Source organism: Penicillium bovifimosum (genome assembly GCF_028826915.1).
Source record: "Penicillium bovifimosum strain IBT 22155 chromosome Unknown utg000004l_segment0_segment0, whole genome shotgun sequence".
Taxonomy (NCBI): domain Eukaryota; kingdom Fungi; phylum Ascomycota; class Eurotiomycetes; order Eurotiales; family Aspergillaceae; genus Penicillium; species Penicillium bovifimosum.
In genome coordinates this window covers 1821846-1844943 of record NW_026622713.1, presented here as the reverse complement: position 1 = coordinate 1844943, position 23098 = coordinate 1821846, and the positions used below count along the sequence as shown (strand labels likewise).

The 23098-nt window shown below is 49.6% G+C and overlaps 5 protein-coding genes across 5 annotated transcripts; 3 read left to right on the top strand and 2 right to left on the bottom strand.

Moving 5' to 3' along the window:
• Positions 1-1148: 1148 nt before the first annotated feature.
• N7515_004989 (type I polyketide synthase) lies at positions 1149-9627 on the bottom strand (the record flags this gene model as incomplete). Its single annotated transcript, XM_056665733.1, has 18 exons — positions 1149-2045; positions 2101-2403; positions 2462-2633; positions 2686-3092; positions 3196-3233; positions 3282-3486; positions 3538-3698; positions 3771-4467; positions 4522-4547; positions 4601-4697; positions 4748-6024; positions 6078-6381; positions 6439-7538; positions 7602-8204; positions 8261-8384; positions 8452-8671; positions 8743-9051; positions 9107-9627. 18 exons carry the CDS (start codon positions 9625-9627, stop codon positions 1149-1151), a joined length of 7461 nt encoding a protein of 2486 aa, XP_056522683.1.
• A 1891-nt stretch (positions 9628-11518) lies between these two features.
• N7515_004988 (uncharacterized protein) lies at positions 11519-11938 on the top strand (the record flags this gene model as incomplete). Its single annotated transcript, XM_056665732.1, has 1 exon — positions 11519-11938. One exon carries the CDS (start codon positions 11519-11521, stop codon positions 11936-11938), a length of 420 nt encoding a protein of 139 aa, XP_056522682.1.
• Positions 11939-13798: 1860 nt separating this feature from the next.
• On the bottom strand, positions 13799-14302 carry N7515_004987 (uncharacterized protein; the record flags this gene model as incomplete). Its single annotated transcript, XM_056665731.1, has 2 exons — positions 13799-14077; positions 14135-14302. The coding sequence occupies 2 exons, from the start codon at positions 14300-14302 to the stop codon at positions 13799-13801; spliced, it is 447 nt and encodes a 148-aa protein (XP_056522681.1).
• A 1383-nt stretch (positions 14303-15685) lies between these two features.
• Positions 15686-17353, top strand: N7515_004986 (Major facilitator superfamily domain general substrate transporter; the record flags this gene model as incomplete). The annotated part of the gene is made up of 1 exon (XM_056665730.1): positions 15686-17353. One exon carries the CDS (start codon positions 15686-15688, stop codon positions 17351-17353), a length of 1668 nt encoding a protein of 555 aa, XP_056522680.1.
• Positions 17354-18038: 685 nt separating this feature from the next.
• On the top strand, positions 18039-19097 carry N7515_004985 (uncharacterized protein; the record flags this gene model as incomplete). The annotated part of the gene is made up of 1 exon (XM_056665729.1): positions 18039-19097. One exon carries the CDS (start codon positions 18039-18041, stop codon positions 19095-19097), a length of 1059 nt encoding a protein of 352 aa, XP_056522679.1.
• Positions 19098-23098: the final 4001 nt, after the last annotated feature.

The window sequence follows — 23098 nt, the reverse complement described above, 5'->3', positions numbered from 1 at the left end:
CTCCGTCGTCTCCGAGACTACCCATGTGTCCCCGTTCTTTGCGAACTATGGGTTTCACCCCAGCATTGGGTTTGAACCAAGTATTCCAGCGGCCCGCCCTGCAGCTAGAGACGCAAATGAATTCACCAATAAGATGCAAGCTGTCACCGACTTCGTCCGTGCTGAGATTATGTCTGCACAAGCCCGCTATGAAGAACACGCGAACCGAAGACGACAACCTGCCCGCCGCTACCACGTTGGCCAATATGTGTGGCTGAATTCCCGCAATATCAAGACCCTGCGCCCTCAAAAGAAACTGGACTGGAAGGATCTGGGACCGTTCCGTGTGCTTGAGATGATTAGCTCACATGAATACAAACTAGACCTGCCTCGAAGCATGAGAATACACCCGGTCTTCAATGTCAGCTTGCTACAGCCTGCCGCCACTGACCCTGTTCCCTGCCAAACGAGAGAACCGGCCCCACCGATTGAGGTCGACGGCCTAGAAGAATGGCAAGTCGAAGAGATTCTGGATTCCCGATGGGAGCAGCGAGGCCGAGGACCTCCCCGATTGAAATACACTGTCAAATGGACTGGCTACGACGAGCCAACTGAAGAACCCACTGCATACCTAGAGAACGCACAAGAGATCGTACAGAACTTCCACCGGCGTTATCCCCATAAGCCCCGTGCTGATCTCGACAGAGCTCGATCGTAAGGAGGGGGTACTGTCACGGTGTGAGCCTGTGCCTGGATGTATGTAGTTGATACTGATAGAGTGTTATGTTGGCACGTGCACTTGGCACGTGCCCCTTCCGAGGTTTTCTTACATATTCTGAACCCGATCCTGTTGTAGCTCTTCGAGCTACGTCTTGTCTATAATTCTGATCAATACAAACCTGTTTACCTGATACTGTCTATCTGACTGTCTGCCTGAGCCTGCACCTTGACACTATTGGGCGCCAAATGATATGGGTCTCGGACGATACGGAAGTCGTAATAGTATTTCACTGCTGAAAATAAATACTTGAGTGGGATTACATACGTTTTGGAAATGAAGGGATACAATTAAGATTGAAAGTAAAGTCTCCAGATAGGAAAGCTTCATTGCCGCGTATGCTTTAATAAGAATGGAATGGGTCCTTCTTTCGAGGAATTCTCCACCTTTCCTAAGATTGCGAGACTTTTCGAACAATCTTTCCAGCCAAGTCGCAAAAACTATACGGACTCATAAGTTCGTTGACAGGAAGGTCAACGGAAAAAATCGTTCTTGCCCAGCACCTGACTTCAATGGCCATGAGGGAGTCAATTCCAAACTCGGCGGCCGACTGCATAGCCCCAATCTCACCGACATCGATTGCTAACACTTGGGCCATCTTGGCCATAAGCAATGAGCAAATGATAGGCTGCAGGACCGCTTCCTCCTTACCAGAAGGGAATTCACTCTGCCGACGTATGGCATCATGATACTTCTTGGTGGCCGTTTGGATGGCACTTTCACCCTCTTCTAGGAGTGCATCGGGTGACTCGATGTCACTGTCCATTGATCGTAGAGGGTCAAATTTCTTGTCTTTGGCCCATTTTTGGCTACCTGTAGTAAGCTTATCGATGGCGCTGAACCCCATGATGAATTGACTATGTGCGTATGCATCGTATTGCTTGATACCGCTCGGATCACGATGTGTACCAGGCATTGTCAGGATAGCAGCCTCTAAAATGTCGACCACGTCTTTCAGTGAAATCGGTTTGATTCCAGTTGCCAAAAGCCTAGTCTCGATGTCAGGGTGTGCACCCACATAACCGACCTCCTCCACGTAGCCCAGGTCAATAGATGCGGCGGGAAGGCCAAGGTGGCAACGGTATCTAGCAAAGCTATCCAGGAAGGTGCTGCTCGCTGAATAGTTTGCCTGTCCTGGACTTCCCACAATACCGCAACAAGAGCTCAGCATCACGAAAAAGTCCAAGCTCTCGTTACGGAGAGTTTTATGCAAATTCACACAGCCTTGTAGCTTTGGGTCAAGCACCGTCTTGAAGTCATCCAAGGTCATGTTGGTGAAGGTTCGATCCTGCCACCATGTGTGAGATGAAAGGTCCCATTTTTTTTTTGAGGACTAGACTTACTCTCAATCTAAGAGCGGAATGAACAATGCCACCAACGGGGGTCTTAATCGAAGCGATGACTCTGCTGACATCTGCCAATTCGGCAACATCACATACAGCTACTCTTGCCTCGCAGCCATATGCGGCCAATTCTTTCAAAATATCCTTGGCACCAACAGCCCGAGTTGGCGAGCTTGTCAATAACACAAGCCTTCGGGCTCCGCGGCTTGCAAGCCACACTGAAATCTCACGACCCAAGCCGCCAAGGCCTCCAGTGATGATATATGTCTTGTCCGCGTTCAGACGATGGGGTTTCTGTTGTGTCTTCACAAATGTTAGCCCAACCAGGAATATTCGCCAAGGGCAGAGAGTGTGTTCATACTATAATGATGGATTGGTTCTCACTGGAGCTGAGCTTAACCACTTGTTTTTCGTGGGACCCGTTTGCCATACCCGAAAAAGCAGACTTCAAGTCTTGTAACTCTGCTATAGCCAAGGGGATGATGCCCTTCAGCTCCTCGCTTTCTACGTAACTCATGACTTGGTCCAGAATTCTGCTCCAATATTAGCATTAGCTAAAGCCATTTATAATCTTTGGGACAGTACCTTCCAAGGTGTCGCTTGTTATGTCGATATAGATCCATGATGTCAAGATTGGTAAAAGTGATATTGCTCGGGTGAGCCTCTCCGTTCGTCAAGTCTCCACTGGCTTTGTTGCGCCCAATCTCAATGTACCTACCACCAGGGACCAATAAACCTGCATAGACTTTTGCTTTGTGGGAAACAGGTTCCACAATAACGCTGTAGGGCTCGCTTTCCATCACGTCCTCCTTTTGGAGGTCGATTCGTGTCTCTGGAATAACAAATATATTTCCGGGAGCAACGCCGCACTTCTCGGGGAGGTGCTTGTACTTTTCATCAGGGATGATGGTGGCCACCTCAGCGCCAAACAACGTGGCTAGTTGCATCACAGCAATACCGTGACTTGTCGATCCGTTGAGAACCAGAATTCTCTAAAGTACAAAGTTTACATCAGAATGTTGTTCGTTAACTGGTGAAGACTCAATGATACTTGCCGTGTCCCTGGAAATATATGCAATATCGATAAGTGCATACCAAGCCGTGATGAAGCAAATCGGGATGGTCGCCGCATACTATACTACTTTAGTTATTGATTGACAATAACCAACGCAGGACACTACTTGCCTCGAATGGAATGGTGCTAGAAACTTTGACGCAGCACGCTGATGATGCCAACAGTTGCGTCTTGAACGTGCCTTCGCCAATTCCAACCACATGGTCTCCTGGGTGGAAGCCTGGAGTGTGACTTCCACATTGCTTCACAACCCCGGCAAATTCTCGGCCGAAAAACATGTTCTCTGACCTGCCCCAGAACGACTGCATATCCTGCTCTAATTTCAGTTGCTATTCCATCAAAGATTGAAGAGCAATATTTACCTCTGTGTCAAGTCCCACCGCTTTCACCTCTATCAATAGGTCCTCATCAGTCATTGTAGCACATGGGTCGTCGTATGATGCGAATATCAAACTGTCAAGAACGCCGGGCTCCTGAACTGTCAAAATATATGGATTGTGCATGATATGACTGATTGGTTGGTCTATTTGCCGAGTTAAACCAAATGCTCTTTGAGATCGAGGGTCTGGCTGTAGTCTACACGTCCAAAGCTGACCATCCCTTTCTGCAAGCTCATAGTCAAGTGGAAGGCTTCTTTCATTGCCGGATTTGGAGAACGTTGAGACGATATGTTCGATAATACTGGTAACGGTCTCACTGTCATCTGAGCTGAAATCCAATGTGTAAAATTGTAACCCGTCATTCTCGCGACGGAGTGTGCGTGCAAAACCCATCACTAAGCCGCCTGCCGCATTCTGGGGCTTCAAGTGTACATTTCTCGTAATCCATAAGCAATTGATAGGCTCATCGAGCCACAGCTTTAGTATTTCCAGTTCTCTCGTCTGAAGGGAAGAAAGGATACTGTCTCCAACGGTATCGAAGAGAACCAGCCATTCTCCGGGCCGGGGCTGGCTGGATAGTATGGCAAGACTTTGGAAGGTGGCATCAATTCCATGGATGGAAAGTTTGTCTTTCAATGACCTCTGGATTTTGGCCGAGCTGCCGGGCCCCGTAATATAGACATGTACAGCTTCCAGGTGAACCTCACTTGGAGATTCAATTGGAATTGCCTTTGCAACCATGACACTCGTATAATCCAAGTCCTCTGGTGATCCAGTGCTTGCGTGGGCCGTTAAATCCACTGGATCAGAAAACCACGACGCCGATAGAAGGCATTTCCATTCCTCATGAGTGAGACCAGGTCCTGACTTGGTTGGATTCTGTGAACGCTGCCACCAGCCCGGCAGACTCCCCTAAACAATTCTTAGTATCTCTGGACCATAGCATCAGTAGCTGGTATCTCTTACCATAATAAATCCAGGCGCGATCAGATCTAAGTATACATAAGATCAGCATGTGCATGATGATTGCCCCCGAACAACGTACCTCCAGAAAGCTCTGCCAGGAGAAGATGCCCACCGTCCTCCAGCATGCTACGGACATTTTTCATCGTCTCCTCCATATCTGATGCTACATGGAGGACCTATCGGCTGTGTTAGTAGGCTTCGGGCTTTTGAACTACATCTCGCTCACATTCGATGCAACTATTAGATGGTACTTGTCAGTGAAGCCTTGTTCAGTCGGACTCTTTTCAATATCGAGAGCCTTGAACGTCATGCGTTCAAAACCAGCAAACTTCCTCTTAGCTTTGTCAAAGAACCAGGGGGATATATCAGTGAACGTATAGGACTGGTAGCTGGCTCTTCCTCCGACTTGGAGAAATCCATGTAATACCTGATTGGTGGCACCCCCAGTGCCGGCTCCAATTTCCAGGATCTTCATATTTGGGTTCTTATGTGCCAGGAGCTCTGCCACAGCTCGAAGTTTGCGGTTCATGCTGTCAACCATAAAGCTGTTTTCATAGAGCCTATGCAACAGATCATCCTCCAACATCACAGCTAGGGAATCCACTTGGCCAGCAAAAATTTGCTTCATATTCAGTGCTAAGCGTGAGGCAAGTTGAGTGCCCACCGAATCAAGGTGTTTGTAGTTAGACACCAGCTGTGAAATCGTACTGGTATCAAGACGCCTGAAACACTGGGGATCCTCGTGTTCCGACTTCATTGTCCGGTAATATTTCGCATGATGGCGTAGCCAATTACGATAGAAATGCATGTGGGGCGAGGCGTTCTCGCTAACTCGAATGTCGTCGTCATCACTTAGGACAATCAACCTTCCGATGAGATCTTCGAGATCCTGGATCCCTTGTTTGATTGAGCTTTCGGACTTTGCAAAGCACCATGAGGCGGACCCATTACGAATGGCATCGTCAATGTCGGGCCTCCAGACTAGTCGTAGCCACGGCATCGAGGTGTTCGTCTCCTTCATCACATGATTCATCTGCAAGCCATGTATGCTCATGAATTGCTTTCCAATAGCATCTAAGCACTCGATGGTGCCTGTGATGTGCCCGAACCCGGATGGTTGTGTTTCTGTGACACATGAGCTGAAAGAACCCTCAAACGGGACGGATATGGCGATTGAATTGATATGAGAAGGGAGGATCGTGGTTTGGAACTCTTGGTAGAGGCCGGCCGATTGCGAAAGGACCAAGGTCTGTAACGCAGCATCTAGTAAGATAGGGTGCACTACGTATCGCTGGCGAGGTGTATCCTGGGATGGCGCCTTCAGCGTGGCGGCGCAAAATGTCGATCCCGGACGCACTCGGATTTCGGATAGCAGGCGGAACTTGGGACCGTACCCATGACCGACGCGTTCCAGGGACTTATAGAATCTTTCGACGGGTATGGACAGCGGTAAGTCGCTGCGTGGAAGTCGATGGGGCTCGCGAGTGGTCTCGAGATCATCAACTGGGAGGCTGTTAATAGCAGAAACAAACAGGGGCTACGTATATAGAATTTACCCTTGACGATATAAGCCTTCCCTTGACAATGCGATGTCATAATATCCTGTCTCCTTGAAACAACGTTGAAGTCAACCGATAATACACGGGATCGAGATACCTGGGAAGGATTCAGCGAGACAAACGTCTCGACCGGTGCATCATCCGGAAGAATGATCGATCTCGAAAGAATCAGATTCTCAATTTTGAACTCAGACCTTGGCTGGTTCCAATGACCCTGCCAATTTCGTTCCCGCAGTTGCATCAAGGCCTCAACTACCATTGCCACGTAAGCTGAGATAGGAAGAGTTGCTACGCCATTTATCTATATCTTGTCAATTGGGCAAATCAATGGAGAGAGGAATCGCTGATTGTCGCTGACCTGATGATCGATGACCCAGGGTAGCTCCCGTTGGGAGATGATGTTTCGCCAGGTTGGAGTTAAAGGGTTGCCTCCAGGGATGAGGCTTCCCAAAAGTTCGTGTCGCGGAGCGTGACGTAGACGCCACTCAAGACTCTGACGAGGTTCGGACCAAGTTTTGGATGAGTAGTCCCATGCATAGGATGGAAGATTGAACAAATATTTATTTGACGGACTGGTATGCCTCCCCGACACCACTCGCCCATTCACCTCACGTAAATTCACGTCAACTCCGAGAACGACAAGGTCACCAGCAAGCTTCATCAGCTGGTATGAAGTATCGGAGTCTCGAATCATGGTGGAAAAATAAGGATATCTGACGCCACTGGGATCAAATTCTTGGTGAATCTTTTGCGTAGGGCGAGACAACAGACGATGGGGACCGATTTCCATAAATGCATCCAGTGTAGACATTGATGTGAGGGCCAGGTTGACAGCTTTGGAGTATTGAACTGGAGTTCGCAGATTCGTTTCCCAATATCGAGCGTCTAGATCGGTTCCATCGACTTTCATTCCAGAAACTGACGAATACAATGGAAGTTTGGCCTTATTTGGACGGAGAAATTCCTGGAGCATATTGAAATAATTGGATGCGGGGCCATCCATCGCGCCTGTGTGATAGGCACGGGTGACAGGTAAAACTTTGCAAGAGATTCCCATATCACGTAGCTTGACAAAAGCGCCCTGAATGCCTTCGACTGTACCGGAGATCGTTATATTATCAGAGCTGTTGATGCAGGCAATGGACACGTCGGCCTGGCTCAATATATCTTGCAGTTCTTTGCGATCAGCATTGCAGTTTACCGCCATCATGCCACCCTCTGGTGCGCTGTCCAGAGCAATTCCGCGGTAATATGCGATCTTTATTGCATCAATCGCACTAACTGCGCCGCAGGCATAAGCGGCAGCTATCTCGCCGGAGGAATGGCCTACAACGCCATCTGGGTGAACCCCCCAACTAGCCAAAACGTCAACCAGTGCTAACTGAACTGCAGTGCACAACGGCTGAGCGAGTGCTGCAGAGCCGATCTCGGTTGACGATAGCGGGGTGACCAATTTATCTGGTAAAGCGTTTCAACATAAGAACATTTCAACAACACCTTCAATGATCTATGGTATCTTACCAACTAGTGACCACCTTGTGGCTTTGTCGGACTGAAGGCCGGATACCACACGGTCAAGCTGTCTCAGTGTTTCTTCCGCTACCGTGAAATGATCCATCAATATCTTACCCATCTGGGACCAAAATGCGCCTTGGCCGGTGAAGGTAAAGAGTAAACGAGGTTCAATGTGTTTTTGCTGATACTGCGGGCGCTCATAATGGCAGCCCTGGAGTGCCTCTACCAATTCCTTGGTGCTCTTCACGGTAAAATAGGATTTAAAAAACCTGTTTCGCGGCTGGCTTCGAGTATTAATCTCCTGGGATAGCTGGCACAAGGGGATTGTGTTATATGCAGGTTGCTGAAGGGCTATGCATAGGTTTGAAATGTTCATCTCCAGAGAGTGCACCGAGTTGCCTGTCACAAGTATGAGGAAAAATTGATTCGTTTGACGTCTTTCGGTTTGAGCATGGTCGGAGAAAGATCGGTATTCTTGCTGAGACTCAATTATGACATGAGCATTTGATCCACCAATTCCGAATGAGTTTATACTCGCTCTCTGCATGCATTTTTCGGGCCAAGGCTGGGCGCTCATTGGTACACGAACTTTCCAACGTTCAAAATCAACTAGACGGGAAAAAGATCAGTGAGAAATATTGCCATGTACCAGTTCTCGGGCTTACTCTTCGGGTTAGGTTCGTCAAAGTTGATATTTGGTGGTATTGTTTCACTCTCCATGGCAAGTACAACTTTAATGAGACTAGTGAGTCCACTTGCAGCTTCAGAATGGCCCAGGTTTGGTTTGGTCTATACCACACCATTGGGTCAGTTTGCCTTCATCAATATTCATCGAGCCAGGGGGGAAATCACTCACAGAACCAATCCACAGGGGCTCAGTACTCTTCCGGTTTGGTGAAAATACTGATGACACTGCAGACACCTCGATAGGGTCGCCTGTTGGTGTTCCAGTTCCATGGCACTCAAAGTATCCCGTCTGGTCGAAATCCTCGATGCCGGCCAACGAGTAAGCTTTCCGTATACCATCTGCTTGCGCTTCGTGAGAAGGTACAGTGATCGCGGACGTGGCCCCGTCACTATTTCAGCTGTCAACAAATCTCCCTTGCCACTTAATAAAACATATTGAATTGGATATCGACGGACGAACCTATTGGTCCAGGTAGCTCTGATAACACCACGAATATTGTCCCCGTCATTCAGCGCATCGCTCAGTCTCTTAATATAGACGGCATTTATTGCTTCGCCGCGTGCATATCCATGTGCATCGGCATCAAAGGTCTTGGTCAGCCCGTCCGGAGCCAGGACTCCAAAACGTGACATAGCCAACGCAAATTCCGGGTTGATGAAAAGGTTTGTGGCGCCAACTATCGCTCCATCGCAATCTCCTGAATGAAGGGCTTGACATGCGACATGCAGAGCGACGAGAGAAGTAGAACATGCTGTGTCGAACGTGATGCTACGAATACAGTCAGCGAGAACTGAAACAATCAATCCTGCCTTGCGGGTCTCACCTTGGGCCACGGAAATCGAACACATAACTGATTCGGTTAGCTAGCATTGACCTGGCGGTTCCGATAGACATGTACGTTGGAAGATTCTCTGGATCCCGCATCTGTATGTCATGGTAATCCGAGGTGAACAATCCACAATAGCATCCGATGTTCGCTCCTCTGACATGTGCTGTAGAAATTCCAGCGGATTCTAGACATTCGTAAACCACTTCCAGCAGTTGCTTCTGTTGAGGATCCATCGCCATTGCATCATCTTTGCTGATCCCGAAAAACCGATGATCGAAATCTCCGAGATCTCGATCGAGGAAGTGACCACGAGACACCGCAGCCTTCCCAGGTCGACCGGGGTCCATAGATAGAAAGTTCTCGGCATCAAAACGTTCCAATGGCACATCTCCATCTGAGGATAGTCCTTGAACGACGTGATCCCATAGATCTTGGGGTTTGTTTATCCCACCAGGTAGGCGACAGGCCATGCCGACAATGGCAATTGGCTCTTGCCACTGTGAATTTTCCTTCATTGGGATAAGAGATCGAGGATCCTTTTGGTTTAATGTTGACTCTCCAGACTTTTTTTGACGTGTGCACTCAGAAATAATAGTGAAAAGGAAAAGTGACCACTTTTCTGTCCGACTTTTTATCTGAATATCTTCCTGCCACGTCATGATATATGCAGTCATGGGTAGGAGAAAAACAACCTCACCATGCGACCTGCACCTATGCGAAATGGGAAATGGCTCAATCCATGTGCGTATGATTCTGCACCTTTGCCCCTCATTACTGCCCACCTAACTCACAGAAAGGTTGCTTTCTGCAACGTCATAAGAAATGCAGTCATAGGTAAGGTCATGATTATTTCCGATCTGAACGGCTCATTATTCTGCCCAATCATGAACATATGTGTTCGAAAAGCAATAGCCACGCCCTGCAAACTCCGATTCCATTTTTTTCCAAATCTTCCTCGATCAGGGAGCCCACCACCACCTTTTCGTGGCCTGTGTACGATGAGGGCTGCAGTGCATTGTCATGAGTCGTTCAAGGTGCATAATGTTTCTTGTCCTTTGGGTCCTCCCAGCACCAATCAGACTTTAGTGGACCCAAGTGAATGACACATCGCATACGATCGTACACAAGACTCCAGGTTGATGGCCGACGGCCGTCCGGTAACCTGTTCCTCTGCATCAATATGTGCCTCACGCTCAGCCAGCATCCTACTAATTGCTGACACACGGCCTCTCTTCTGCCCTCTATGATGCAGGCTTGTCTGATCGTCATTATCTTAGCTATAATTGAAGGCAATGAGAACATTGATCTTTTTGCCTATGCGGAGCAAATTGGTCTATTCACGTAGCTGTTTCTCCGCTGGCTTTTGATTAATATCAGTAGTCTAGTAGAACTATAGAGTTTCTTCAAATCTTTTTAACGGCTTATCGTTGACCAACACGGTGATAGCTATCATTTAGAGCGAACGCGTGTTTTACGATTCTTTAGTGGCACGACCCTGACTTTTTTAGCTTAATGTGAAATAATGAAACTTTTTCCTATTCCGCTATTCGGGATGATTGATATTAAGAAATTGCCTTGGCGGGTCGTTAGGACGGACGGAGCGACCTTCCTTGGCGTCTTGGCGGGTCAGGTCATGATTCAGGGTCGTGCCGAGGTCTATTAGTAGTAGTAGTAGTATTCGTTTGCCCGATGTAGCTCGCTCTAAGTATATGATGCTCTGCGGAATTGCTGTCAGGCCTGCCGACAGCTGAAGAGAGCGGTTGCCAGTCCACTGGGCGACTGTTGGGAACTCGGTTTAAGCGCATTCCCGATCAGTCGCCCTCTATCAGTGCGATCTGAGCGCTCAGGGTGTGCTCAGAGATGAGTACTAATCTATCACGTGATGGGACGGATCAGATCAAGTGGGCGTAACGCCCTTCCCCAAAAAGGGTGTCACGTGCTGTGGTCGCTATCAACCAATCACATTTAAATTCAATTTTGTATATTGTAGCCACTATCAACCAATCACAAGTTCAATCTGCTAAAGATACATTGTCGCCGGGTGCCGATATCTCAGGTCTAGACCTAATGCTGTATCAAAGATTCCGCCTCAGAAACGCCTCGGACTTCACGGTATATCCCCGATGGAGTCATGCTTGACACGCGTGCATTGATCATCCACGAGCAGCATTTGCCAGTCTACAGGCCGATAAAGACGCCTCAATGAAGCTTGACCTGACAATATATGGTAGATCTTGAGAACCACCTTCTCGGAGGCCACCTTTACAACGTAACAACTATTTCCGACTCGGGGTACCTTTGAAAAAAGGGTTTCCAGGAGCTTAGTTCCAAGAATTTGATCCTAGTCTACGCATTTTAACACCTCCTCACTCTTGCCGACCGCGCCCGCCGCGTGAAGCCTGAGAAATGGAGGCGACAACGCCATCCCGTCCGGCTCTTCAGGGCGAAAACTCTGCCTATTTCACTAGGCCCCAGGACCCCGAGTCCCCCTCGAACCTCCATGCTGCGAAACGCAGAAAGGACCAGCATGGTCACCAACAACCCCCTCATCCCACGCTGGGATCTGAATCCGCCTCGGCGGCTATACAGAACCAGCTCGACGAAGCCGACCGCAAGGCCAGGGTCAGGCGAGAGGTCCTCGGCTCCCTTGCCGAGACCGTCGACAAGTTCGTCGCGGACCGCAAGCAGCCCGACGAGCGGGCGCTTGCGCAGAATATCTGCGAACGCTTCATCGAGTTCATCACGATGTCGGATTATGCCGACACCAACGGGGCCGACCGCGTCCCAACCCGGGTACGCTCCAGCCAGCTGCCTGCCATATTCTGAGCAATGGAAATCAAGGCGATTGGCTTGCTCGTAGGTGATGTCAATTTTCCTGCACATCAGCGCCGCTCGCACGAGTCTCGTGCCTCCAGAGATGATATACGGAAAGCTTGGCAAAGACAATGAAAGGTGGAATTACTAAACCATCTATTAAACTGATCGAAGCCGTGTAGAGAATAATTGTAACGTTGAGCCAATGCTGACAAGAGAGAAGGGTTTTAAGTGCAAGAGAAAAGGAGTGAGTAGTCTTAAGTATCGATTAGGATGGCATTCCAACGTGGCGTCCGCCAAAGTTCGTCGCTGTTTCTTGAGCGTCGTGCTCCAGTACACCTGTATCGACCCTTTGCTTCTTCCCGGGAATTTCTGTGCAAAAAGTTTCGTCACCTGACCACGCGAGATTCTGTTCTTCCCTTGAGTTTCACCAACAGATGACTTTCTTCCGCGGACTACGGTAAGCCTTTCCTCGTAGGGGTAGATTGCGTATCAACTAGTTCGGTGTTTGAGCTTGGATAGTCGTAGGATATCTTTGCCAGAAGAGGGCCATGGCGAAAGAATCGTCTCCAAAGGGCTGCTTAGTGTGAGGATCAGCGTCCAGTCGGGTGAGGCATCATGCGCAACTGCGGGGCCGAAAAAAATAAAAGGGAAAACTCACGCTTGACATATATTGTGAAGAGACGGCTAAAGACTCCTTGGGATGTGCGGGCACTCATAAAACAAAGAAACTGGCAGAGAACAGGGAACAGGCGAAGAGGAGAACTTGAAGGTGGTTCGAATTCCATTTATGCCATATTGGTGGAATTGTAGTCTCTTTTATAGACGACGACGGAGGCCCGGAAGATGGAATCCTTCTTCTACCAAGAGTAGACAATCTCAACCAATCCTGCAATCCAACCCATTGCAGTCGAGGACGCTAGACCATGCTAGTTTCAGTCCACAACAAGTTATGGTTCACTGGCAAAGATACCCGCAGTTGCATTCTCGCATTGACCACAAGATGCAGCATCGACCAACGTCCAGGGAGTGTGCGGCATTTTCGCTATTGGCCCACATGACCGAGCTGTTGTTTCGAGTTTTCACCGACTGGGTGGAGAGGGACGGAAGAGACCGACGATGACGAAGACTGGGCGTTTGGCCAGGCAACCGGGAGCCATTCTATGAAGCCGGGGCTGTGCAATGCAACCTCAGGTGGGCGGCGGGAGAGGGATATGCAGCGTCGAAGGTATACTGGCACTTTGCAGCTTTGAAGGGTGGCCCGCGGAATCAGAGACGAAAAGGCCCACTGGCAGAGGAAGACCCAGATATCTTCGTAGCATGGTGCTCAGTCACTGCCCTAGGGAAGGAGTAGGATCATCGACACGAAAGAACAGGATGCTGTATCATCCCAGTAGTTACGCTTCTGGGTGACAGGCATTGCAAGCTGGAAGTCGGATCAAGCGGCATCTCCGGGAAAAATGAAAGGGGCAGTGCGTCGGGCTGAAAGCAAATGTGCAGTAGTCGGTGGGGGCCAGAGTAAAAGAAAGGGGGCGGCGATGAGTGCAAGATAGAGAGGTAGGAAGAATGAAAAAGTGAGAGAGGGGGAGGAGGAGCAGCGAAGACGGGTCTTTTATGTTGCTGGCATTGAAGGGAGGTTACGTGACGGCGTATTGGGGCGCTAAACCCAAAAAGGCAAAACTAACCGCATGCAGTAATTCACAGGTCCGCCGTTTACATGTTTGATTGCTCGTGACTCAGATGATGTTTTGATACTTGGTTTTTTTGTATCAATTCCAGTTCGCCGTTATAAGAGCTGGCCAGTTGGCAGTTGTCATATATTGAGCATATACACTACTACCTACCTAACAATTTCCCGTGCGAACCTAGGATTCAGCCTGAATGACCCTGCGTATACCATGAGGCAGCAGCCTGCATCCCATCATAATACAACCTCTCCCCAGTCATATTCGTCCGATCATAATATGCCTGGGGACTATTCACGCCCGAGGTAAAGGCCACCGTCGTCTTGCCCAGCTGTGCATTCACATGGTACCCCTTCCCATTAGCGGCGTTGGCAAAGTCATAGTCATCACGAATAGTAAACGTTTGCCCCGAGCCGATAACGTGACCCGAAATGCCCTTGATCGCAGGCGCGTCTATTACTTGTCCCTAAACGAGCGATCAGAACGCGAATATAATCTCACACATAAGCATGGAAATCCGTACATTGGACGTGATATAGCGCGTTGCAGGGGCGCCATGAGTCTCGGTACCGTCTGGTCTGCCGGCTTCGATGAATTGTTCTACCCTGAGGGTATACCGGCCCTGGTTGGTCACGAAGTTGAGGGCATCCGTGCGTGGATCGTGGCTTGGGATGATCTGTTCTCGGCTCATAATGGGTTTCAACAAAATCTCTTTGAACTATGGGGTTGATGTGAGATTGTAATTTGTCAACACAATTCTCGTAGGAGAAACCTACGATTCTATTTATGTTCTCCTAGGTTCCATTCTTTTCTTCTACAGCTGAGTCTCATCTCCAACCCCGCATCAAACATGAGGCGACCAGAATGAGGCAGTGGTGTAAACGAGGCTTGATGATTAGCTTCGCCGCACGAGGCTGATTTGGGCAGTGCAATACCTGGGTACTTTGAGTTATGAGTAGGTTATCATCGGTCTTACTCGACGTCTAAGCGCACCCTGGAGGGCCATGTGAAACGTCGAGTGAGAGCCCACTCTGGGCGTGGCGGCGTCTGCCCCGAGGCGTTACTTGATTCCAACCATGATCATTCTTATGGGATTTTATGGAACTGAAATCTCGAAGAAACCCGTACAGGGATCGACCTGGAGTGAGAATATGGGTGTGCAAAAGACAATCAAGATTCAAGATAGTCAACAGGGTAAATCACCCTCGGCATCGGCCCGATCCTCGGCCCGACCCGACTCCCGCACGAACAACTCCCATTTTCCAAGGTTCAGTTCATGTCACTTCCTGGAATTCTACCTGAAGCAAAGCGTTGGAACCATACAGAGTCTATTACTGCATAGTATGCTTCTGGGGATGCGATAACTCACAGACTCAGCCCACCCAGCTGGCGACCAATAGCATTTTCCCTGTCACCTACATGAAGGCATTTTTGCCATGGTTAGCGGAAGCGGAACGACGGAACCTGGGATGCTACAGTATCTAGCGTCTTGTGTCAGCTTACATTTACTGTACTTGCGATTGACAGCACATGCCACGTACCCTACGTACTTGATTTCCCCTGCCACTTCTTGGCTTTTCCTCTCCGTTTTAGTGCTTAAGCTTTGCCGCTAACACGAAATACCTCGGATGGATCCGGAACGGGTCCACGGTCCACCTAGAGTGAACATCCGTGGATCACACCAAAGTTACCCACCAACCTTAGTACTGTGTCCTCCCCATCACCGATCTACGATGTTTAACACATGGAAGGTATTAGAGTCCGTTTTGGTTCGCATTTCAAGCAGTAATATTTAATGTGTTTTGAGACTCCAAGACAGCTAGGGGTACTCTTAAGGATGCAGCTGCAGGGATCGGTTACCGATCCCTGTCGTTTCGTTGATCGTGCCCGTGGACAGGGAGCTACATCATTTGTCAAGATCTTTTCTTCGTCCTTGAGAAACAAAGACCAACTCTGGACACCTGACTGAGCTGAAATTCAGCCTGCTATTCTATTCCGGTTACTTCCTACATTTCCTTCTGCTTCACTTCACCCTAGCATCCTACCATTCGTTGTCGCTTTGCTTCACTTGATCATGTCCGAGCAACCGGACTTCAAGCCCGAGCCAGAGAGCAAACCACCAGACGAAGAAAACCAGCCTTCATCAACCAAGGATGAAAAACCTACGACTCCACCGCTGGGATGGAAATATTGGGTACTGTTCTGCACCCTGTGTCTCAGCGGATTCGCAGTGACCATGGAGGGTTCAATCGTCGTAACCGCTCTGCCGACCATAGCCCGGGAGCTGAACACCACTAAATACGTTTGGGTAACAAATTGTTATACCTTAGCGTCCGCCATCTTCCAACCGTTGGTGGGCTGGCTGGCCGAGGTGCTCGGCCGCAAGCCCATCATGCTAGGAAGTATTGTGGTATTTGCTGTTGGCAGTGCGATGGCCGGCGCCGCCAATTCCCTTGGTCTGATTTTGAGCGGACGGCTCATCCAAGGCATCGGCGGTGGAGCCATCCCGCTTATGGCCGAACTCATCATCAGCGACCAGTTACCGCTGCAACAGAGACCACAGATATTGGGGATGGTGATGGCCACATCCTGTCTTGGGTTGGTTTTTGGGCCAATAATCGGCGGTGTCATCACCGATCATAGCACCTGGCGCTGGATCTTTTACCTCAACCTCCCACTCGCCGGCGCCTCGCTTGTTTGCCTTTTCCCGGTGCTGACTAGTCGGACTGCCGAACAGAGGGTTGCCGCCCAGTCGCTGCGAGCCACCGCCAAGAGATTTGACTGGGTGGGAAACTTCCTACTTCCAGCCTCCAGCGTCGCCATTCTCCTCCCCCTGACCATGGGGGGAACGATGTATGCCTGGGATTCGGGACGAATCATTGCCCCCCTGGTACTTGGAGGTTGTGGTCTAGTCGCGTTCGCCGTCTATGAACATTTCTGTCCTTGTCCCTTGATCCCGTTACGATTGCTGCGCAACGTTTCTGCGATCTCCCTGCAAATTCAAAGCTTCATCCAGAGCATGCTTATTATGTGGGTGAACTACTTCCTAACTGTGTATTTCCAGGCGGTGTTGGGAGTTTCTCCACAACAGGCCGGATTCGACCTCATGCCGACGATCGTGGCCATGGTTGTCTTTTCAATTGTGGGCGGGGTGGCTATGTCAAAGCTCCCTCGCTCGTGGACCGTGTTGATTAATTTAATCGCCTTTGCAATGATGTCAGTTGGTCTGGGTTGCTTCACTATTCTGACCGCCACCTCACCGACTGTCGTACACGTTGTGCTGCAGATAATAGTCGCCGGAGGCAACGGGCTGCTGCTTGCCACTCTACTGCCCATGGTCCAGGGCCAGTTTGACGAGGAAGACATGACGGCGGTTACAGCCCTTTTCAACTTCTTGCGCAGCTTTGCCCTAGTTTGGGGCATGACCATTCCTTCCATCATCTTTGACCAGAGCGTGAACAAAAACTTAGACATGGTCCCACAGAATGTGCGCTCCTCCTTAGGAGGGGGAGGTGCATACATTCGAGCCAGCAATGAGTTCATCCAGTCGTTCGACGGAGCACCTAAAAGTCAGATCTTAGGTCTGTACGAACTGGCTCTGCGCGACACCTGGTGGGGGGCGATGGCATTTGCGCTCTTTGGATTTGCGCTGATAGCCCTCCAGAGGCCGGGGAAAAATGCAGCTCCGGCTTCTCCTACAGAAGAACCTCAACAGAGTGAAAAGCGAAAAGACAATCACTGAGTCGTAGACCTTCGAGATACACCCCGTTGCCACTCCAGGTCTATCCATCCGCCTGCCACCGACTCTGGGCAACCTGAAAACGATACAGCATATATTCTCTGCTCTCATAGGATCAATAATAGAAGAATCTCCTTTCTGAATATACCGTTGTTTTACTCCCCGGTACCTATGCATCGGGTGTAGAACAAGACACTAGTACAGAGACATACATAGCCTTCAGAGTTCAGCCTGCATAAGCCAACGCCCGACTTCCCCACAGAAATGACCTCGTATCATAGGTAGGCATCCGGTTAGATGTACGCTAAAAGCTGACTCAATAATGGCGTTCTTGGCTGCAATGATTGGCCATTCAGTGGACAGGGCTCCGACAAAGAGAAAAGTGCCCGCATCAAGCGAGGTAATTTGTTTCTTTTCTGAGGCACGATTCAAGCGGCTCAGGCGGCTTCGATAGTAAGCCAGATTTGATGTGCATAGCCCACGCGGCTCAAAGGGTAAAAAGCACCGCCTCGACCTTCCAGTGAGGAAACAGGAGGCTTTATATGTTATCCTCGTGTTCCCTCCGATTACTCTGCTCAATACCTTCTTCCACTGACAGTTGGAATATAGCTTGCCTGTCAACCAGCTTGCCTTTCTAACAGGAGCTGCTTCTCGTGAACGGGACCAATAATCCTTCAACCGCTGAGAAATGGGCGCGGGACCACCAGCCGGGCTCTGGCCAGCCAACAAACATGTTCTCAACGTGTGTTTCCTAAACGGTGGTGAATACGAACAGAATACAGTCAAATCCTTGATCAAAAAGTATTACCATTCCATCCCCATGCGCCTCCGCTTCAAATTTCTACCCGGACGAGACATGAGCTCTTCCGACATCCGGATTTTATTCTCAGACTGTTCCAAAGCCTACATCGGACGTCAAGCCGAGTCTTACCCAGGCCAGCCCACCATGTGGCTCAACATGTACCCCAGGTATCCGACGCAGGATGCAGCTCGGAACAAGGTGCAAGCCGACGTCCTCCATGAATTCGGACATGCATTAGGCCTGGTACACGAGCATAAACACCCGCACTGCAAGGCCAACTGGAACTACGATCGTCTTATGCGCAGGAATCAATGGGGATTGGACACTGTGCGCTACAACTACAACGATGATACGCATAGTGCCGTCAATGCCAAGTGGGACAGGGCGTACGATCCATATTCGATCATGCACTACCCTATTGCGAGGGGAGACACGCAAAGTGCGGTGAGGGAGGTTCCTGAGAATATTGTGCTCTCTGCCATCGACAAGGAGACCTTGGCGCTGCTTTACCCGGTAGTTGCTGTTGTGAAGCAGCACCCTACGGTGCACCAAGAGCCCACGAGAAAACATGAGAAGGAAAAGAGAGAGAAAAAGCCTAAAGAGCCCACGAAGAAGGATAAAAAGGAGAAGGAGGCTCGTCCTAAGAAAGAGAAACCTCGGCAAAAGGTGTATATCGGCGGGAACGACTCTGCCGTGGTTAGCGGTGGCTATGTGGAGATAAGTGGTAACGCGGAGGCGACCATCCACGGCAGCGGCCAGGTGGTCGCCTCCGGCAATAGCGATGTCGTCGTTTACGGCGATAGCACGGTCTGGGCAAGTGGGAATGCCGATGTCTATGTCAACGGGGGTGGTTCTGCAACGGTGAGTGGGAACGCGACGGTGAAATTCACAGGCACAGGCACGGGAAAGGTCACCGGGAATGGTTCTCTTCGTTGGAACGCCTGACCTTTGGGGTTATGGTGAGTCATGTGGATTCATGCCTGGAGTTGTATAGAACCAGTGTGGTTAGATTAAGAGAAAGCGAGTTATGAATGCCATAGCGATCCTATGGCTCTATCGTCAGCCGCCTCTAATTGGCGTCTTTGCTATAGTTTTGCCGAGACTCGCGGTTGATGTATGCGATAGCTGGCTTCTGAGCATTTTGGAGTGTCATGCGCCGGCTCTAGCAGATGTGTGGAGTTATGGCCTCTGCTATATGATACGGTAGGCAGTGCATCCAGATCATACGGCGTAGCTCTGCAGGTAGCTGCGAAAGATAGTGGACTGAGTCGTTGCTCATCTTGCGCTTGCTCTTTTGGTCGATGTGGTATGAGGTGCGAGTATCAAGAAATTTCGTTGTAGATAGAAGACAGATCACAGTTATCACTAGCGTACAGCGTACAGCGTACGGCAGGTCATAGCCGGCCCTATATCAAAAGCACTGCTGCCGGCAGTGGTTTGTCTACTTGATATGACCGGCGCGGATATGCGCATAAAGATGATGTGTACAATTGTCAAAAGAACCAGTCATATCTGCATGCCCACACTTTATGAAGTGACTGCGTAAAGTAGTGTGTTACATACTAACAGCCTAGAAATGAGGCAATGAAAGCATGAATGGCAGCGATACGTAAGGCTGTGTACAGATACGGAGGACAGCGGAGATACAAGCTGTCAAGGTGAGGGTGGATATGAATGCGAATATCCAGTGCAAGAAAATGAGTGAAAATGACTGGCTATCTAGACATGAAGGAATTCAGGGGTTTGTTGACAGCCCTCGGAGGAGAATTGATCCGACTAGGGTGGAGCACAAACACCAGAAGCGCCAAAATGAGAACCCTCTCTCTATACCTGACACATAGTTAGTCAAACAACATCTTATTCACAATATGATCCGTCTCGGCGTCTATCTACAAGAGAAAGAATATCGAGTCCCTCGCTGCTTACATTGCCAAGTTTGAACGTCTCCTTTACGAAGCCAGAGGCCAGAATTGGCCAGGTTATCAAAGGTGGAAGAGGAACAGAAGGATGAAGACAAGTGAAAGATGATGGGCTGATGTAATCATGCCACGTCATCAGAGTTATCCGAACACATCCCTGAGATCCGCCCTGTGGACTCTTCTCATCTGAGTTGTAAACCTATGTCACTAACTCGTGACATCACCCCCCTAAAAGAAATGATCTGGTCCCTCGGATTGTGGCATCGAAGTCGCCTTCGCTATCGCTGGCCTCGGCGGCGACTAGCATTGCTTGTATCGCTCCGATTTCCATCCGATCGGTATCGTGACCATTCGAAGATGTTGATGCGTTCGAATGGTTAGCGAAGGAATAGCCCGTGAGTTGCTGGACTATCTTGAGGAATTTTGGGTATGTTCGCGGTAGATTCAGCTGCTGAGTGAGGCGGTTACGGATTGAGGCTTGAAGGCCTTTCCGGAAGGCTGAGATCCTTAGAACTCTTGACAGCTGTGCCATGACACATCCTCAAGCACTCATCCAGCAGTTGGTTTTTTTCGCCATTCTGGTTTTCTCTTCTCGCAAATGAACGCGCGAACCGAAACAAAAAGGAATAGAACAGAAATCCAACGTATGATGCCATTGCCTCGTTTTTTGGGGGGTTTTCTGTTTCCTCGTGTTGTCCGGGTTCAACCTCGGGAGTGATGAACCAGAGAAACACGTCTAATTGCCCTGCCGGGCCAGCCAACGCTGCCAGACTTCCTTTGCAGGGGCAGTTGTGTGGGACTGGACTACAGGGCGAATATCCAGCCTTGATAGACGAGGAGTCGGGCTAGCAGATCGGTAATATGCTCACAATCTTGCAGAACGAAGAATGAGCCGCGGAATCAGACGACAACGAATCCCACTATACAATTTTTCCTGTTGATAACGAAGAGGCGGCCAAAGTGTCCGGAAAGACATTCAAGTATGCTGAATGCGAATGCTTTGTTTAAACAGTGATTGATCGCAAATTAAGCCAGATGGATGGGAAACAGGTTGGTGTGACAGGTTTTGGTTTCGTTCGTCATTTGCATATCGCTTGCATTTGGCTTGAATTACTGTCGTAATTCGAGTACTTCGTTTTGACAACACCTAGTAGTTATAGCCAGTACGCCGGAAAGCACAATATGACTTACTTCAAAGCGTCCATCCACCAGGCGACTAATATGGCCAAACTGTCTATATAAATCAGTTGTCGAGGACCTAAGGAGTAATTATACGAGCCATTCGCCCCTGCAGCGTGTAGAATCTCGTTTGATGCATTCACCATCGATCAAACGACTCATCTTCCTCTCCGGTCTGCGGCTGCTCTCAGTGCTCTGCCGAGCCAACTTTCAGCTTCTACTTTGGTTTTGAGATGAATGTCAGTACGAAAAGTGCACCCCACGACCTATCAGGACACATTTCCCTTTGCCGTAACTGATGGTTCAATAAAACGGCTCCGTGGCTCTTGTAGTTGGTGCAATCGCTTGGCAAACCCACCAGTCAACCCAGGACACTCTATAATCCCATGTGTCGTGTAGGTAGATATGCCGGAGTAAAAATGAGAGAAGACCAACCGATTGAGGAAAGGAAGCGGGTGAGTTATCCACCTACCTAGCTCGGTAGGCCCTTGTTCAGGATCTGAAGACCAAAGGGCATGATGCCGTCGTGAAGTGTGAGCCGCAACGCAGCCTCACGATAGCAGAATGTGACACAACCCTCCAATGCGCTCGCCTAAACGATCCGTTCATATTCCCGGTATAGCAAGCGCTTAGTCGTTCCAAGGCTGGTATATTAAGGGCTCCTCTCACTTCATCTTCCTCTTCCTCAATCGATCCCTCATCAACCTCCATCCTCGGACCAATCAATATACCCGCGACAACGAGGTTTCCGATTGATCTGATGCGCGGAATCTATTGATGAGTCGCCTCATGAAGTCCGAGTTAAAAATTAAGGGCTCCAAGCGCGTCCTTCCCTCGGCTGCCTCGCGGCCTCGAGGGAGACTGGACCCCTCGTCTCTGTAGGTATGCCGCCATCTCTTTCCATCTTCACCGACCATCTCCATGACGATTGATACTGACGACTGCAGACAACACGGAGACTGAGCAGGCTGCTCTTGCTGCCCAACAATCCACGATGGACGGAGCTGCAGTTGTTCGCAGCCTCGAAGATAGGCATCCCAAACAGCCCCAAATGGAGGCCCAGTGCTTTCGAGATTGCCTTGAAATTGGCAGAAGGCTCTATGGTAAGTACCAGGCGCTCGTCCGACAAGGCTGTCAATCCAGTTATGTGATCTCATTGCTTACTTCTTTTGCTCCCTAGCTCCCTAGGACGTCCGATGACCACCGCTGATCCGCCGTCGAGAGTATATGGCGAAGCAGACGTGTTTTCACGACCTGGGGATCCTCAGTTTCAAAAGGCGACGTGTGAGCATGCCCTGGAGGTGGCGGATAGAGCACGACAGTGGGAGATCCTTGGACTTGGGGATAAGGCTTGCCGAGATGACTGGCCTTCTGCTTCTCGGCAGCCAGCCATGCACTGAGAGGTTCTGCAATCGTCGGGTGTCTTGCCATCCGAAGCTTTTCACCTTTCAGAATGAGTCTCCATTTGGGTAGAGCACGATCAAGAACATCGTCTGCCAAAAAGCGATTTCCATGGGAATCCGTGGCTAAGGCGACAGGCCAATATGGTGCTTTGGGCGTCCAAGCAATGGCGCTGGTGATGTAAAACACCTCTGGCTTCTCTTTCATGCGGTCTTGGTTACCGGATCTTATGATCTCACGTATCTCGCGCCCGAATTGTTCTGATCCGGTTGGGATGCTCTCTGCCGCTAAGTTGACTGTTTCGTTGCGGGTCCCAAAGACGAGTCGATTCGGCCTTCTCAGCCATCATGTAGTGCTTACGGGTAGGAAAGCACTGTGAGGAACGTCATAAGTAGAGAGTGGTGCTATGACAGACTAGGGGGTGATAAATGTGTGGATGATTCAACT